The 15,132-nt window shown below is 40.2% G+C and overlaps 1 protein-coding gene across 5 annotated transcripts in view; it reads right to left on the bottom strand.

Moving 5' to 3' along the window:
* Positions 1–15,132, bottom strand: part of LDLRAD4 (low density lipoprotein receptor class A domain containing 4) — a 418,872-nt gene that overhangs the window by 8,348 nt on the left and 395,392 nt on the right. For 3 of the 5 annotated variants that reach the window (XM_045005248.1, XM_045005252.1, XM_045005249.1), the window contains exon 4: positions 8,372–8,526. In XM_045005248.1, coding sequence (XP_044861183.1) covers positions 8,372–8,526 — 155 coding nt within the window. Of the gene's footprint in view, positions 1–8,371; positions 8,527–11,488; positions 12,066–12,279; positions 12,436–15,132 lie in introns of those variants that run through there. The other 2 variants (XM_045005251.1, XM_045005250.1) reach the window with 2 other exon arrangements.

The raw sequence follows: 15,132 nt of genomic DNA, 5'->3' as shown, positions 1-15,132 counted from the left end.
TTTCTGTTTTATTCGTGGGCTTTTTGTTAGTTTGTTTGCCATTTATCACAGGGACTACAGAAATTCTATATTTACTCTGGGTTTGCTTCTATATCATTTAAATAGATTATCCCCCTATCCCACCTCCCACTTTTAAGTTTCAGGCCTGATCTGTCTGAGACACTCTCTTTTTGTCATGCACTATGGGTGTTTACAATATTACGCAGCAAGTCTGACAGACAACCAGAATGAGAACCCTGATCTTAGTTCAGTACTGTACTATCTCATGGCTTATCGTCACCACCCTTGGATGCCAGTGAAAGTTTGTTCCATCGAGTATAACCAACATTAAGGCTATTCCCTTACATGACATGAGGGCACTGGGATGGACTTGCCTCCATTAGCAAAGAGCGTGGGAGAGAGAAATGGGAGTTTAAATTAGGAGAAGGAATCCAAGCAAAAAGGTCTACGGCTGGAAACCCCACCATTACCCCAAAGTCCAGAGCAATGTTCCCAGTAGAATATACTTTGAAAATGTTATGTTAGCGTGCTTACAGTAGATAGGCACATCATACACACAGACAACAGTGAACACTGATAAGTCAAAGCACTCTCCTTTCTTTCTGAAACTAAGCCTGTCTATACTGTGCACCTTACAATGGCGTGGCTGTGCCACTGCAGCTGCGCCATTGTATGGTGTGCTGTGTGGTCACTCTTTGACACCAGGAGAGAGCTCTACTGGAGACAAAATAAAACCACCCCAAAGAGCAGCAGTAGCTTCGGTGCCAGGATAGCGTCTCCTACCACTGAAGCACTGTCCATACCGGCACTTTTCGTCATTAAAACTTTTGTCGTTCGGGGGGGTGTTTTTCACACCCTTGAGTGACAAAAGTTTTAACAACGGAAGTACAGTTTAGAGATGGCCTGAGACTACTGTTCCTTCCTCCCACCCAAAACTGTGCAGCCACACTTTTTGCAGATGACATTTTTCTGCATGTAGTTTTTAATTTTGACCCTAGGTGGCAGTAACAGGTAGGAGTTAGAGCCTCAGTCTTCTGACTGTTTTTAGGATTAGCCAACACACACTAGCTCTCTCCTCAATCTATTTCTTCTTTGGAGGCACAGACTGTCATATTTCTTAATGATCGCCAACACTTCCCCTTCAGAACATAAGCAAAGCAAAACTGTTGTATGCCCCAATAGAACAAGCAAACATTACAGCAAGATTTCTCTCTCCCTTAGAAATCCTATTTCCCGAGTGCAAGCACAGTGATGGTGTTCTGCACAAGGCTATGCAATGACAAAGAGACAGGGTACTGGGATGGTAAGGGGAGAATTAATCAGGGAAAGAACTGCATTTATACTTGTCTTCTGACTAGCTACAGCTAGCAGAAATAATGACTATGAATACACTTAAAGCTTTTACATCCTTGGACTTCACTGTACATTACTGTACAAGCATTAGCTAACCTTCAAGTCGTCCCTTAAGGTGAGTGAATATTATTATCCTCACTTTGCATCTGAAGAATAAGAAATGACTTCCTCAAGGCCCCTCATTGAATCAGTGGCAGATTAGAATCCCAGAGTTCCTTGCTGCTTGTCCCTGGACTATGCTGCCCCCATTAAAGGAGATGCTGTGCCTTTATTAGCTAGGCTTCAAACAATAATGGCCAGAACACTCCAATAAATGAGTAACTTTTTAAACAAAATGTTGTGGCTTTATGTTTACTTGTATCACAAAATCACCAAACAATTTCTCCTAACTGGCTATCTCTGCTTAATTAATATATTTTAATTAATTAATAATTGGTGATATACTAATCTCCTAGAACTGGAAGGGACCTTGAAAGGTCATCAAGTCCAGCCCCGTGCCTTCATTAGCAGGACCAATTTTTGCCCCAGTTCCCTAAGTGGCCCCCTCAAGGACTGAACTCACAACCCTGGGTTTAGCAGGCCAATGCTCAAACCACTGAGCTATCCCTCCCCCCTTAGCAACTCATAGGCTAGAGCCCTCTTTTGGACAGTGGGACCGGAGGAGGTGGCATATAAGACCCAATTCCTCCCACCTTACGGATGAGGGAGAAAGGCAACTCAGCCCAATTCAAATCAGTGTCCCTTCTTGGAGTATATCTTGAGGAGAAGCAGAGATGAGCCAATCCCCCGGCACTCCAGCAGCAATCAGAGAGCAAAGGCGATACAAGTCCAATCCCTCCTGACAACTTTGGGATACTGCAAACTGCAAGGCCAACGCTGCACACAAGAGTTAATAAAGAGGGCAATGAGGGTGAACTACATTGCTATGCTCTGGTGATAAAGTTATACCGTTGGCACTTATTTCTTGCGGCTGTTATCTGGGAACTTATTCCCACTGGGTTTCTTTTATTTCTGAAGTTAAAATAATGGAAGGAAAAATAGGTAATGTTGGGCTGCCAGCAGTGGATAGAACTAGTAATGCTAATGCAATAAGAAAAGGAAATACAATTTAAAAGGGATCATTCGAAGCCAAAGTTTGACATCGCCAAGCCAATCCCTGGAGTTTTCATATTATTTAACAGTTTCTTTTGTTGTTGTCATCATTGTTCCACACAGGCCAGGACTGCTGTTTGTTGCTTTTCTCCTGAATTGGCTGTTCCAGCTAAATTCAGGAAGAGCACAGTACTTTCACAATTGCTTTCCTGGAACAGTATCTCAGAGTACCAGATAGGCATTATCAATATACATACTAATGAAAGCTGACTGGCTCTAACAGCTCTGCCTCCCACAGACATTGGAAGCAGGGATGCTGGGGCCAATCATTTGCCAGTGCCTTGCATGATGCATGTCTCCTGTGGCATTCTGCAGGGGATTTTTTGCTGCCAGGAGTGGGCCTGGGGCAGTGAAAGTGTTCAGAACTCTTTCAACGTCCATTTTAGATCAGTGGTGCAGAGAAAGAGAGAGAGAGAAATCAACATTGGAATGTCAGAAGTTTGCAAAATGTCCTCTGACATGTTGTTTTCAAAATCAGCTTTCTCCCCATGTCCCCACTGACAATGCTGCTTATTCCACTATGGGTTAACCACCAGAGAGGAACATTTATATTTAGTTCCTGGCCTTGCAGATAGGAGAGTAGGGTTGCCACCCTGAGCCAGTGTCTCTGGTTACATTCTCATGGAATCATTTTGATTTACCAAGAAGGCTGAAATTTCAATTCTCACAGGACATCGATCCACAATTCTCTGTTCCATAATTTAGATCCAAAAAGACGTCGGCTTCACCGTAGGCTGGTGTACCCCTAAAAGGCCACCGTACAGCTGTGTTCTGAGAACCCCCGTACTGCTGATAGAAGCAGTCAGCAGCACATGAGATGTTACAGAGTATGAAGCTGGCTGATGGCACTCTGCTAGCAAACAGCATTGGGCCTGCCCCTGGCTGCGTGAGCACTAATTTCCTTCCCACAGGATGGTACATATTATATAACATTTGCCTTCCCACTCACCTTTGATTTTGAATCCAAGCACTGCTTACCTCACTATTGGTTGACCAGCAGGGGGAAACATTTACAATTTTGTTAATCATAATGTCTGTACAATTAAGTACTACCTTGCCATTTTAGGTCACCTCTACAATACAAATCCAACCATGTCAGGGAGCCCATTTACAGCATGGCTGTCCCTTAACACAGTATAACCCTGCAGCATAGGTGAGACCTAACTCTGTCCCTAAAATCATATGAAAGTTTGGGTTATTTCCATTATGATTTGAAGTCATGGTTAGGTTCCATCTACACTGAAGAACAGTGTTTTTAGCAGATAGCAGGATTGGTTATGTAGTAGATCCTTAAACATCTGCCTGAAGCAAAACTGCTATGGAAAAATCATGTATCTGTGGGTCTGATTTAGATACATGTGATGTTTTCAGCACATTAAACAAGACAATTTAAACATTAAGGAGAGTAGAGGAAAAGCTGGAGAAGAGTAAGACAAAAGAAAAGCAAAGCAGAGAATTGATGGGTACACCGGACAGCGCATTTCACCCTGAACACTGAGACAGTCAGTTATCAGCATTTTTTTTTTTTAAAGAGCCAGTGACATTTTCCAGGATTAGTCCCTTTTTGTCCTTTGAAAAGCTGGGCTGTCAGTTTTGACAACTCTTGCGATCTTATTGTAAATTTTGTGATATTTGGTGTTATTTTTAATGCTCAACTTCATGAATCAAGAGATTGTATGAGAATTCCAATTAAAAAAATAAGTACGTTTCTGGCCCTCAAGTTTGAAAAGAAAATCTTGAAAATGTGAAGCAAGTGCATTCTCTCTGTAAAGACTTCAAAATCAGAAGGCAAATAAAAATAACCCAAAATGTATTTTTAAAAAAAAAGATCTAATGACTTTTAAGCCAATCTCATGATTTTTAAACACTTGAGGCTGGCAATAATAGAAGGAAGAGTTTAATCTATTAATTTAAATCGTGGGTTTTTTTGGAAAGACCTGAATAAAAAACATGAGGTATCTGGGTTTCTAGTCTTTGTGGTGTCAGAAACCTGTGTGATCTAGCTACAGTTCAGACATTAGCAGCACCAGGACTGGTTGTGATAAAAGGAGCAAATCTAAGACTTATGCAAATATGAACTCATATGAAAATACCGTCAGAGCTGTCCAGTGTATAGAATTCAAATTAAAACAAAAGGGGCTAAGATTATGCTTGCAGTTACATCTGTGCAATCTCAATGAAGTTAATAGGACTGCCTGGATGTAAGGAAGCAACAGCAGAAATTGGACGAAGTTCATTGAAACAGAGAAATGATCAACTGCATAATTTTATTTTTAAAAATGATTCTCCTATGCAAATACTGAACTGCCACTCTTTTTAGTTACTGCTGCTCAGAAACAGCAAAGGGCTGAACCAGAGTGCTGTGCACCTTCTTTAGCAATTAGCAGTCAGTAAGTATTCTAAATCCATTCTCAGTCTGTGCACCTTAATCATTGCTCCCATGACAGAGAACCCAGTTATTATCATCAATTAAAAGAGAACAAGACCTGCAAAATACTTAAAGGGACACTTACAGGTTGAAAACCTATATATAGAATTAAAAAAATAATCTATGTGACTTCTGTTACTTTTCATCATTGAAGCTGTTTGTTTACCTTGTGCATTTCACTCAGTTTAGACAACAAAAACAGACTACTTATTTTCAGTGTTGGTTTACACAATAGTGCATTTTCTGGTTTTCATGAACTGGCACAATCCTTCACTTCCTGGACTGTGAACATTGCTTATTGTTTTTAACATAACTGTTTCTATTGGAAATTCTTTCCAGTTTTATAGACATGTGCCTAAGGATACGTCTACACTGCAATGTAAGCCCAGGGTTAGTAGAACTCAAGTTAGCAGACCCTGGGTTTGTTAACCTAGTGCTTGAGCATCTACATTAATTTGTAACCCCAGGTCAGGAACTGAAACTCTGGATCCCAACCTGGGGCACCAGCATTTACACTGCATTATGTTGATCTGTGTCCAACCACCCATATCCCAGATTTCCTAGTGCCCTTCCAAAATATGGCTGCTCTAGCCCTTTGTTTGTGGTGCAGTGTGGAAAACTTAACTGTCCAGAGAACAAAGGAAGTCGGCCCATGGGATTGTAGGATACTTTTGGAGGATTCCTACAGCATGAAGCCAGTGGGGCTGTGTCTACTCTGCAAAGCAACAGGGCTTAAAACCTGGGTCCCAGCTTGACTCAGACCCTCCACCACCGTGGAGTCCTTGGAATTTGGGGCTGAGATCTGGGTTAGCGTGATTGCAATGTAGACATACCCTAAGTGTTTGCAGGATCAAACCTGGATCTGACCCAAAGCCCACTGAAGTCAAAGGGAGTGTTTCTGTTGACTCAGTGAGCTTTGGATCAGGCTTTAGTTAGGGACCATCCCAATAGCATCATCTGTTGTGCCCTACAAAAATAGCAAAATCATTTGAAGTAAAGTTCTTGACTGAATAGAAACCCAAATGAACAACAACGATGGCAACCCCATCCCAGAAAGTTTCTTGACTCTTCCCAGCCACTCGCCTGGGATTGTCATTATTTAAAACAGTATCACCAATCAGAATTATTATTTTAAAAATGAGTTAAAAATTGTTTCAGGCATGATACCTGCTCCTCTCTTCCCAGTGCCAAATTACATTTTCTTATTTAAAAAAGATGTTTTTCTCTCCATAGTTCCTATGACCAAAGCCACCCAAACAACAGGGGATATTGACTATAAAAGGGAAATCTTGAAATGGACTATCGTACACATTTGACAGCACTAGGCATTAAAAAAGGGGGAAGAGAAAAATATTTCTTAACCTCCTCTAGTTATTTCAGCACTTGTAGCAACTGTAGGTAAACAATCACACTTGTGTCTGAAAAAGTTTAATAAAGTTCACGGTGTCCATTTAAGAAAAATCCTCAAATTAGTCTAAATGATTTCTCCAGACAGTAAGAGGTATGTGAGAGAAAAGTTTTAGGAGCTCTGATTTTGTTTTAACCCAGTCAGAATACAATATTCCGGGGGCACCTTGTGAGAGGGAACATGTCTACAGCATGTACTCTCAATAAGACAGTTTCTCTCCTCCTTCTCTTAGATGCAAGAACAAATAGATCCCCCAGATACCAACAGAATGTAGGTGGTCTGTAAAGAAGAACTCCAGGGACTATAAGTTTACCATATTTCAGGACTGTTGTCGTCTCATGACACTAACATCATAATGTGTGTGTTGGCAGGGAATATATTTTGAGATGCTTATAGCATCTGTTGGCCTATGCTATAGGATATAAAATAGCCCATTGAACCAAAAACATCTGCAAAAAAACAAAGAATGCAATTTGTCCTACCAAAGAAGCATTTACTAGGGCCTTACTACATTGTTTTAAAATGACACCATGAGTGAGAGGACCAGGTGGAAAAGTGGGTCAATGCTGACTTAGGTCACCCATTTGATAGTGTCAAGCTTAGTCCCCATTCACCTACAAATACAAAATCACTCCACAAGTTGAGACAGTGTCTCTCTCCGCTCAGAAGAGGCCCATCACCAGAGCAGCAGGGGCTGGTACTGGTGGGGAGTGAGAATGCTGTCAATGTGTCTAACCCTAACCATTGTAATTCATCCATCATTTCCATCAGTACTAACTTCACTCAAAAACATAAAACTGGGACTTTATGCAATTTTTTCCCCTTTGGATCAACTGTATAACCATGTGACAAACAGATGTAAAAAGAAGCAAGTTCTTGGGTGGCTCAGTTGGTTGGAAAGGGGATACACCTCTAGTCACTGGTTTGAAACCAGCCCAATGCAGTAGTGGTTGAAAGTCATCATCATCTGATGGACATTGGATGGACAATGGCATGTGAAATAAGGTTGTGTTTTCAACCCAGTTCCTGAGGGGGTATGCTGTCTTTATCACAAAAACTATCATCATAAATGACATTCTTACTGCCAGCCTGAGCTCAAAGAGTAAGAGCTCAATGGGCTCAGGTAGCAAGCTCTCCTTTCACCACTAGAGGTGCTCTAGAAAACAGAAGAGAGACATGGGGTTACATGCAGGACCTTGGGTCTAAGTGTCAAATTCCTGGCATAAAATTCTAGCTCCATTGAAGTCAATGTGAGTTTTGCCATTGCCTTTAATGGGCACTGGAAACATGAGGGGCATTAGTAGGGGCTGCCTGCCTGCAACATCTCAGGACCCTCGATGCCACAGCTGCATGTACTGCAACATGAAAATGACATTAAACTGAACAAGAGTCCAGAGGAACCACAAAAAGGCAATTACTCAGTTACTGGGCCCCGTCAATGTCAGGACTCTCCTCAATTGGGGGATATATCATTTTCCTGATTTAAGACATTTGTTTGATGCCTTTCCACCCTCCAGATGGCAGAGACAAGCCTGGGAGTGGAAGGGAATTAGCTGAGAGAAAAATGTCAGGCTTTTCACATTCTCCCCAGTAGCTGGTAAGGAGCTAAGGCTGCTGCTGCCTCTGCTGTATCTATTCTAAGGATAAACAGGAAATGACAAATCTTCCCAGGTCATCACTGCAACACCTTCCGTAAGGTGAAAATTTACTAAAAAATTGCAGTAGAAGCAGTAATCAGGGCTTTCACATTCTGACACCACCAGACAAATATGAAGCATGAAAAAGCTGCTATATAAAACACAGCAGTGCCTAAAAACAGTTGTGCAGTGAAACTCTAAAATTGGGCACTGATTTTTTTTCATTAATACACACAATGGCAAAAAACTAACTCATTAACAGAGAATAATAAAACTGATGCCAGAAGTTTTTCATGTGGCTGCCTATAATCAGAACTTCATGTATTTTTAAGCTTTGAAAGAGACTAGCATGAATGAGGAGGAGGAGGATGGGATGAAGGAGGTTGGACTTACCGGCTGCAAAGTTTCTTCCTGCCTCCTGTTTTGGCTCTGTCGGTTGATGAAAGAGCGTGTTGAGAGTTTGTAATGGTTCAACAGGCAGATGATCACTATCACCATAACAGTTATCACAACGATTATAATGATTATCTGAACAAACTCCAGTTCAGCTGAAACAACGAAAGGGAGAAAAACCATCAGCCTGGACACAGAACATTCGTTTTCTGCAACAATACTCTGCAAACATTCAGTGTCTCACAACAACTGTCTCAAGCTATTTATTGATGGCCATTTTAAAATGGATTAAAATATCAGTTTTGTCAAGAACTCTGCACCCCAACCAAAATGCAGAAATCACATTTAAGCTCTAACAGAGTTTAGGCCATTGGGTAGCTGCAAATCAAAGGTTCAGAGACTTCATGATGCGCTCTCAGTGCAGCCTCCACAAAGGTAATTCTTCCCGAAGAAGACGCAGTCCTTTGGAAAATATAATGATCCCAGTGGGAAAAGCTATTTTATTAACACCTTACAGTGTGAGGACAATCCTGGGATCTCCAGCAGCAGCAGCAGAGCTGATACTGCAGAGAGAAGAATCAAGACTTTGCTTCCAGTATCTCAGCCATGCTAACAATTTGCAGCTGATAGAACATAATTGAAAGAGTTAAAGTCTATGGGGAAAGCCCAGTCTTTAACTCGATCTGCGAACTCAGATAAAAACTACAAACCGCCTGGTCTTCAGTAGGATTTCACCTTGAGTTACTGAGTTCTGGTACCCCAAACTAATGCAAAATCCAACATGGTTAAAAATGAAAGCCAGCACAGACACGACTGAGGAAATGATGTTATTTACAATGTAAACATTACAAAGTCCGCCATTTTGGCAAAAGACTAGCTCGTACCACCAAAAACTTGTTATTTAGAGGCAAAAAGTTCCCCCACTTACACCCATGCAACCCCACTGGCTTTATTGGAGCAGCATGGGTGTGACTAAGGGAAGAATTTGCCCTTAGGAGTTATGCATTTGCTTACATTTCTATGGAAACAGTGCATCACTCACAAGGGATGCTCTAGTCTTCAAAGAGAATGTCTAGTCTATGGGAGGACATCTTTGGCTGCCATGCAGGTAAAAAGGGAAAAGGGCACTTCTGAAAAATGACACCACCTAATTAGATGCCTAAATATGGATTTAGAGCCTAAATTTAGGCTCCTGATTTTAAAAATCTTAGCCAGGCAAAAAAGAAGCTAACAAAGTTAAAAAAGCAGAAATTTAAATGCACTGGGGGAAAAAGAAGGACTTTTTTCCTTTTATATCTTTCTTTTCCAGGGTGATTTTTAAAACGTTGAGTAAAAGGAAGATTGCGATATGTATTCTTCAAAATGTTCTGTATTGTAAATGAAAGAAAACCAAGCTTTTTAGCTTCTAAAATCTCTTCCAAACAAAACCATCACAAACCTTCAGGAAATGCAAAGAGGCAAGCAGACTACAAGGTTATCAGTGCTAGCATGTAGTAATACCTGCTATATCTGTCTGTGCTACAAGGTTTTGTTGCTTGTCAGAAGTTATCAATGAACAAGTGCATACAAACAAAAGTCTAGCAGCTTAATTTCATTGCTAATCACAGTAGGTGTAACTGAAATTATTCCAAGATTAAAAGCTCCTTTAACAATCAATTACATTTTACATTTATTTTTGCTTTTCAGTTCAGTATAGACCATTCATTAATAACATAATCAACTCCTACACACACTTTCATTCGTCAGTCTTTTATAACCTCCCATTACTCCTGCTAAGAACTCCACATACAACAATCAGTTTGTCAGTTTTTTCTCAGGTCATTGTACTGATAGCTAAAACATCTAAAAGCATGGAACACAGAAATTACTTATGTGTTTTAGGATAAGGTCAATTTGCTTGAGGTCACAATTGCAGGTTACAAACTTGACACAGAAGACAGTTGCTATACTACAGAATATATAAAGGCTAGATATTTGAGCATCTCCATACCCACAACTTTTTTTTTTTTTGCCTATATAATACTTCATTACTGTGGAAACTGTGAGACTGTTGCTAAAGGGCAACGTACAAAACGAGTAATGTTGATTTAGAGACTTTCCTAGAATGTAGAGATCACCAGAATGACATGTTAGTTCTATATCTGCCAAGGGCCGAGTCCTCCAAATTTATCGAGGGCCCAGTATTTCTATGAAAGGGCAGTACTTTCTTTCTCTGAATAAATGTTTCAGGATCTGAATCATTTGAGAGACTTACAAATGAAAAAATACAATCAAAATATATTCACATATAATAAAATCACAGTATATTCTATTATAGCATGTACACACAAACTCTTTCCATATTTGGCTTTATGATGCAAAAATGAAAAACAGAGCATAAGAAAACACCCCATTAGATTTTCACGGGTAGCAATTTCTTTTCAAAGGGTGTGTGTGGGGGGATATTTAATCTTTTCCTGTACCCAGTTTGTCCCCCTGCTAGTTATTAGAACAGAAGAAAAAGGACAATAGCACAAGTAGTCTACATTTATTGACACAACTCAAGGCAATTAGTGCAGTTTCTGATGTATGCCAACATACAGTCACGTACCCCCCCACACCCCACCCAGGCTCCCCAGTTAATGGCAAACGTGAGAGGCACCTCCCCCTAACCACCACCACCTACATCCCCTGGTAAAGCTTTTCTTCAAAAATTGAGCATGGAAAAAATTACATCTACCCACCCACACACAGGCAAAAAGGAGTAATACAGTTTTTCCCTGGTAATATTTTTTTTTTTACTTCACAAATATGCAGCAAAAAAGGCAATTGTGTATTTACTGAAAGCACCTTCTTAGGAGAATAAATTAAGAATAGAAGAGGGGATACATTAGCTTATTTGTATTCATGTGGGTAGAAATGCCTGGACCATTTTCCTAAAGAGATAGTTGTACAAACAACTGTGTGCATATATAATAGAGTCCTTTCTATTTATACACCTCTGCTTATAAGAGTAGCTCTGATACAGCAATATTGTAACTTGGCAGATCAGACAGAAGTCAGAGATCAAATTTACAATAATCTGATTCATGCAAATTAAATACATATTTAAAAAAATACAACCAAAAACTGGAGTACCTTTTTCCAATAACAGGTCTTTTAACTGAGCATCCTTCAACGCTGTACTGTTACGCTGTTCACTGGACATAATCGTGTCCTCTGGAAAAGGGATTCAAGCCTCTCTGTGAACCCCCCAGCACACACAGCATCACCAGACAGCCTCAGGTAAGTTCCATGCAGTGAGGCAATATCCTCTTGAGGCCGCTCACTCAGAGTTGCACAGTTACAGCTAGCTTATTTTCTGTCTGTGTGTGTCTCTCTCTCACTCCACTGTATATCAGCAGGGCCCAGCCCAGGTGCTAGACAAAAAGCTGTGCTCAGACCACAGACTGTGGCTACCAATTATCAACTGCCATCAGCAGAGAGCAAAATGTAATGTAACAGGAACTTGGTGCTGTTGTGGAAATAGATAGTCTCTCCAAGGCCTCATATCTTCAGGCCAGCTGAAACGGACTTTTACTCTTGTTTACTCAAAAATGTACATACATAGACTGCGTGTATATTCATACACACACACACACACACACACACACACACACACACAGAGAAAGAGACAAGAAAAGAGCTAGCATTTCAACGCTGACTAGTACAATCTTTTTGCTTCAGACTAAACATAAAACAAAAAAGGATTTTTTTTTAAATTAAAGAAAAAGAAAACCTGTAAAGCCCAACCAAATCGTTTCCCCCTTGATCCCTGTCAAAAGCCTTGTGCTATGTAAGCCTTGAGGGGAGGAAAATGGGAGAGAGGAAGGGAAGAAAATGAGCGAGAGCAGAGAGAGAGAGAAGTCAAAGAACGATGTATATCTTACCAGCGCCACACAGAGAACAGCTTCGTAGCTGTGCTGCTTTGCTCTTTAAACCAAGACTAGTTGACACTTAGAGGCTTCTCATTCTTCCGCATTTCTGATCCAGCACAATATGTGCGTCATTCCATGCCCAGAACACTGCACTCACTACTTTAGTCAAGACTGCTAATGCTCCCTCCCTCTGTCTCACTCTTTGCCAGAGGTCTCCAACTATTGGGAGTTGCTCACACATGCTCTTTTAACTAAGCTCCGCATTGGAAACTGAGGATGTCATAAGCACACTAGGAAACACACTCTCTCTCTCTCTCTCTTTCACACACACACGGTTTTCTACTGTATGCTACTAACGTAAGCATAGTCGAAGCCTGGATGGAGATAAAAGCACTGTACTGCTAATCTTCCCTCCAAATCACACTCTGTGAACAATACAGTCATTTTCTCTGAACCTTATCAAGTGAAATAATGTTAACAAAAATTGTTTTAATTGACATTGGGTATGATACTTATTACATTCTATTCAGACATTTTATTATTTCTCATTTATCAACACTTTTCCCTTGTATATTCTGAGTGGTTCTAAATTTATACATGCCAGCTGTTGAAAAGAGAATATACTCATTTAAGCAATATATTTGCTATTTTTCCTCTTTATCCATCCAGACAGTGCTCTGTGTCCAGCTCATTCCAATGAACTTAAAAGGTATCAATGAAAACATTTATCGCCAAATGTATTTATCCCAGGCCTTTCCAGGGCTGACAGGTACAGAGCCATATAGAAGACACCTTTAGAAACTACCTGCAATTTTGTGATGTTATGTTTTAGGGAGAGTCATAGTGTAATTATGGCTTACAAAAAATAGGGAAATATCCTGGTGTAATGTTGCCAAAGAACAACCATTCTGAGAATTGTTTTGTAGCTAAAATAAAAGTTATTTTCCATTTTTAGTTTTGAATACTGGAGTAGCCACACTAGATCGGACCTTTGTAAATTAAATCAACTCATCCGCTTTCCAAATTTCAAGGAGTGGGAGAGAGGGAAGAATAGTAGTTTTTATCCACATTCCATTTTTAACAAGTTATTGGCATGTCTTGTTCTCAGTACTGCTTGTATGTGCACACCTATAGTTAATATTTAGTAACAGTGTTTCACCCCTGCCAGATATATAGGCTGACATATGATTGTCCTCCAGTAGCTTTTCAGCTCACTGTTTTAAAAAATGCTTACCGAACCCCTAAATAGGCCTGCATAGCCAGCTTGGTCAGTCTTACTTCCTCCCATTAGTAATACTATTTATTTCTATTGCAACAGTGACCCGATCGATGTACCACCTGAGACTGGTTCTCCATCATGCTAGACACTGTTCAAACACATGAGCATGAGACAATCCCTGCCTGACCATCTCATAATCCAAACAGACAAGACAGACAAGAGTGGGAGGGGAAACAGAGGTACAGAGAAATGAAGCGACTTGCTCAAAGTCACACAGCAGGTCAGTGGGACTGGGAATAGAACAGGTCTCCTATTTGCTAGGAACAGAACAGGTCTCCTGACCATAATGCCTCCCTGATTGCCTGGATTTGTAGTTTGTTAGCACTATATATTTTCTGTAAGTGCTGATATTCAGTACTGCCAGCCCTATGGCCCTGGTCCAGCAATGCACCTGAACACACACAACTAAAGCACACTGATTAAAATAGTTGTAGGTTGGTAATGCATTTCATCTTGCTTAGAATATATATACACCCACACCCATATATATACTGCATATATGCACCCACACCCATATATATACTGTGTGTGTGTGTGTGTGTGTGTGTGTGTGTGTGTGTGTGTGTGTGTGTGTGTAATGGATCATATAAAATATTGCCGTGAGAGGTTAATGGAACATTAGAATAGGTTTTAAAATATATACTCCTGAACTGCTGCCCAACTTGAATATTATCAACTGCAGCATCGCTAACAGTAATGAGCTACAGCAGTAGTAATAGAGGGAAGTAATATAATACAGGTCAATTTAAAGTTCAGAATCTTATCACTGGCTTTAAAGAATTAATTCTATAGATTGACCTATACATTTTATACATCCTTGTTGTGTGGTTTTGTAGTCTTTCCTTTTGTGGGTCATCTGTGCCTGTTAACAGCTACTATTAAGGTCAATTGGCATTTCCATTATGAATTCCTGTATCCAGGGATTTATAATTCAGCTATAACAAATTTTTCTGGGTTGAAACTTGCCGCCCAAAATATCATCTTTGGACTTAAATTTTAAAATGACAAAGTTGATTTCAGAGAAACTTGGTTTAAAAAAATAAGTGGGAAATAAATTTATTCGGCAGTTTCAGATGCTTCCCCCCTTTGCTCTCCTGCAACTGAAGAAACTGCTTTGAATGTTTGTGTGTCTCATGTTTGAATGGGTTTCTCTTCCAGTACAGAATAACTGCTTTTGTCATGATGAGAATTAGGTGTGAAGAAAGCCTGATATGTCAGTTTCAACTATGCATTAAATATTGTACCCCCCCCAAAAAAACATTTTAATTAAATGTTATTGTGCATGTGCATGCACCACCCACAGGACAAATCATTATAGCATATTGTATCCATACGTTCCTCTGAATAATATTGTGTTAATGAACTATGTATTAAAGAATCCCGAAGTAAGTGTTTCTGTGTTCTGAACCATTACGGGCAAGAAACAACTAATTAACTAGCAGTAGACATTTGGTAAGATAGGCTCTTCTGATGAGGCTTGGTGGACCTACAATATCCTACCATTCCCTTTATTTGAATGAAGATTCTGTAGTGAGCTGTATAACTAGAACATGTGTTCCGGTGAAAGTGCCCTCAAGTAGTAGGGT

The sequence above is a fragment of the Mauremys mutica genome, chromosome 2 (genome assembly GCF_020497125.1).
Source record: "Mauremys mutica isolate MM-2020 ecotype Southern chromosome 2, ASM2049712v1, whole genome shotgun sequence".
NCBI lineage: Eukaryota > Metazoa > Chordata > Testudines > Geoemydidae > Mauremys > Mauremys mutica.
The sequence above is the reverse complement of the archived record's forward strand: the minus strand, read 5'-3'. Positions and strand labels throughout refer to the sequence as shown.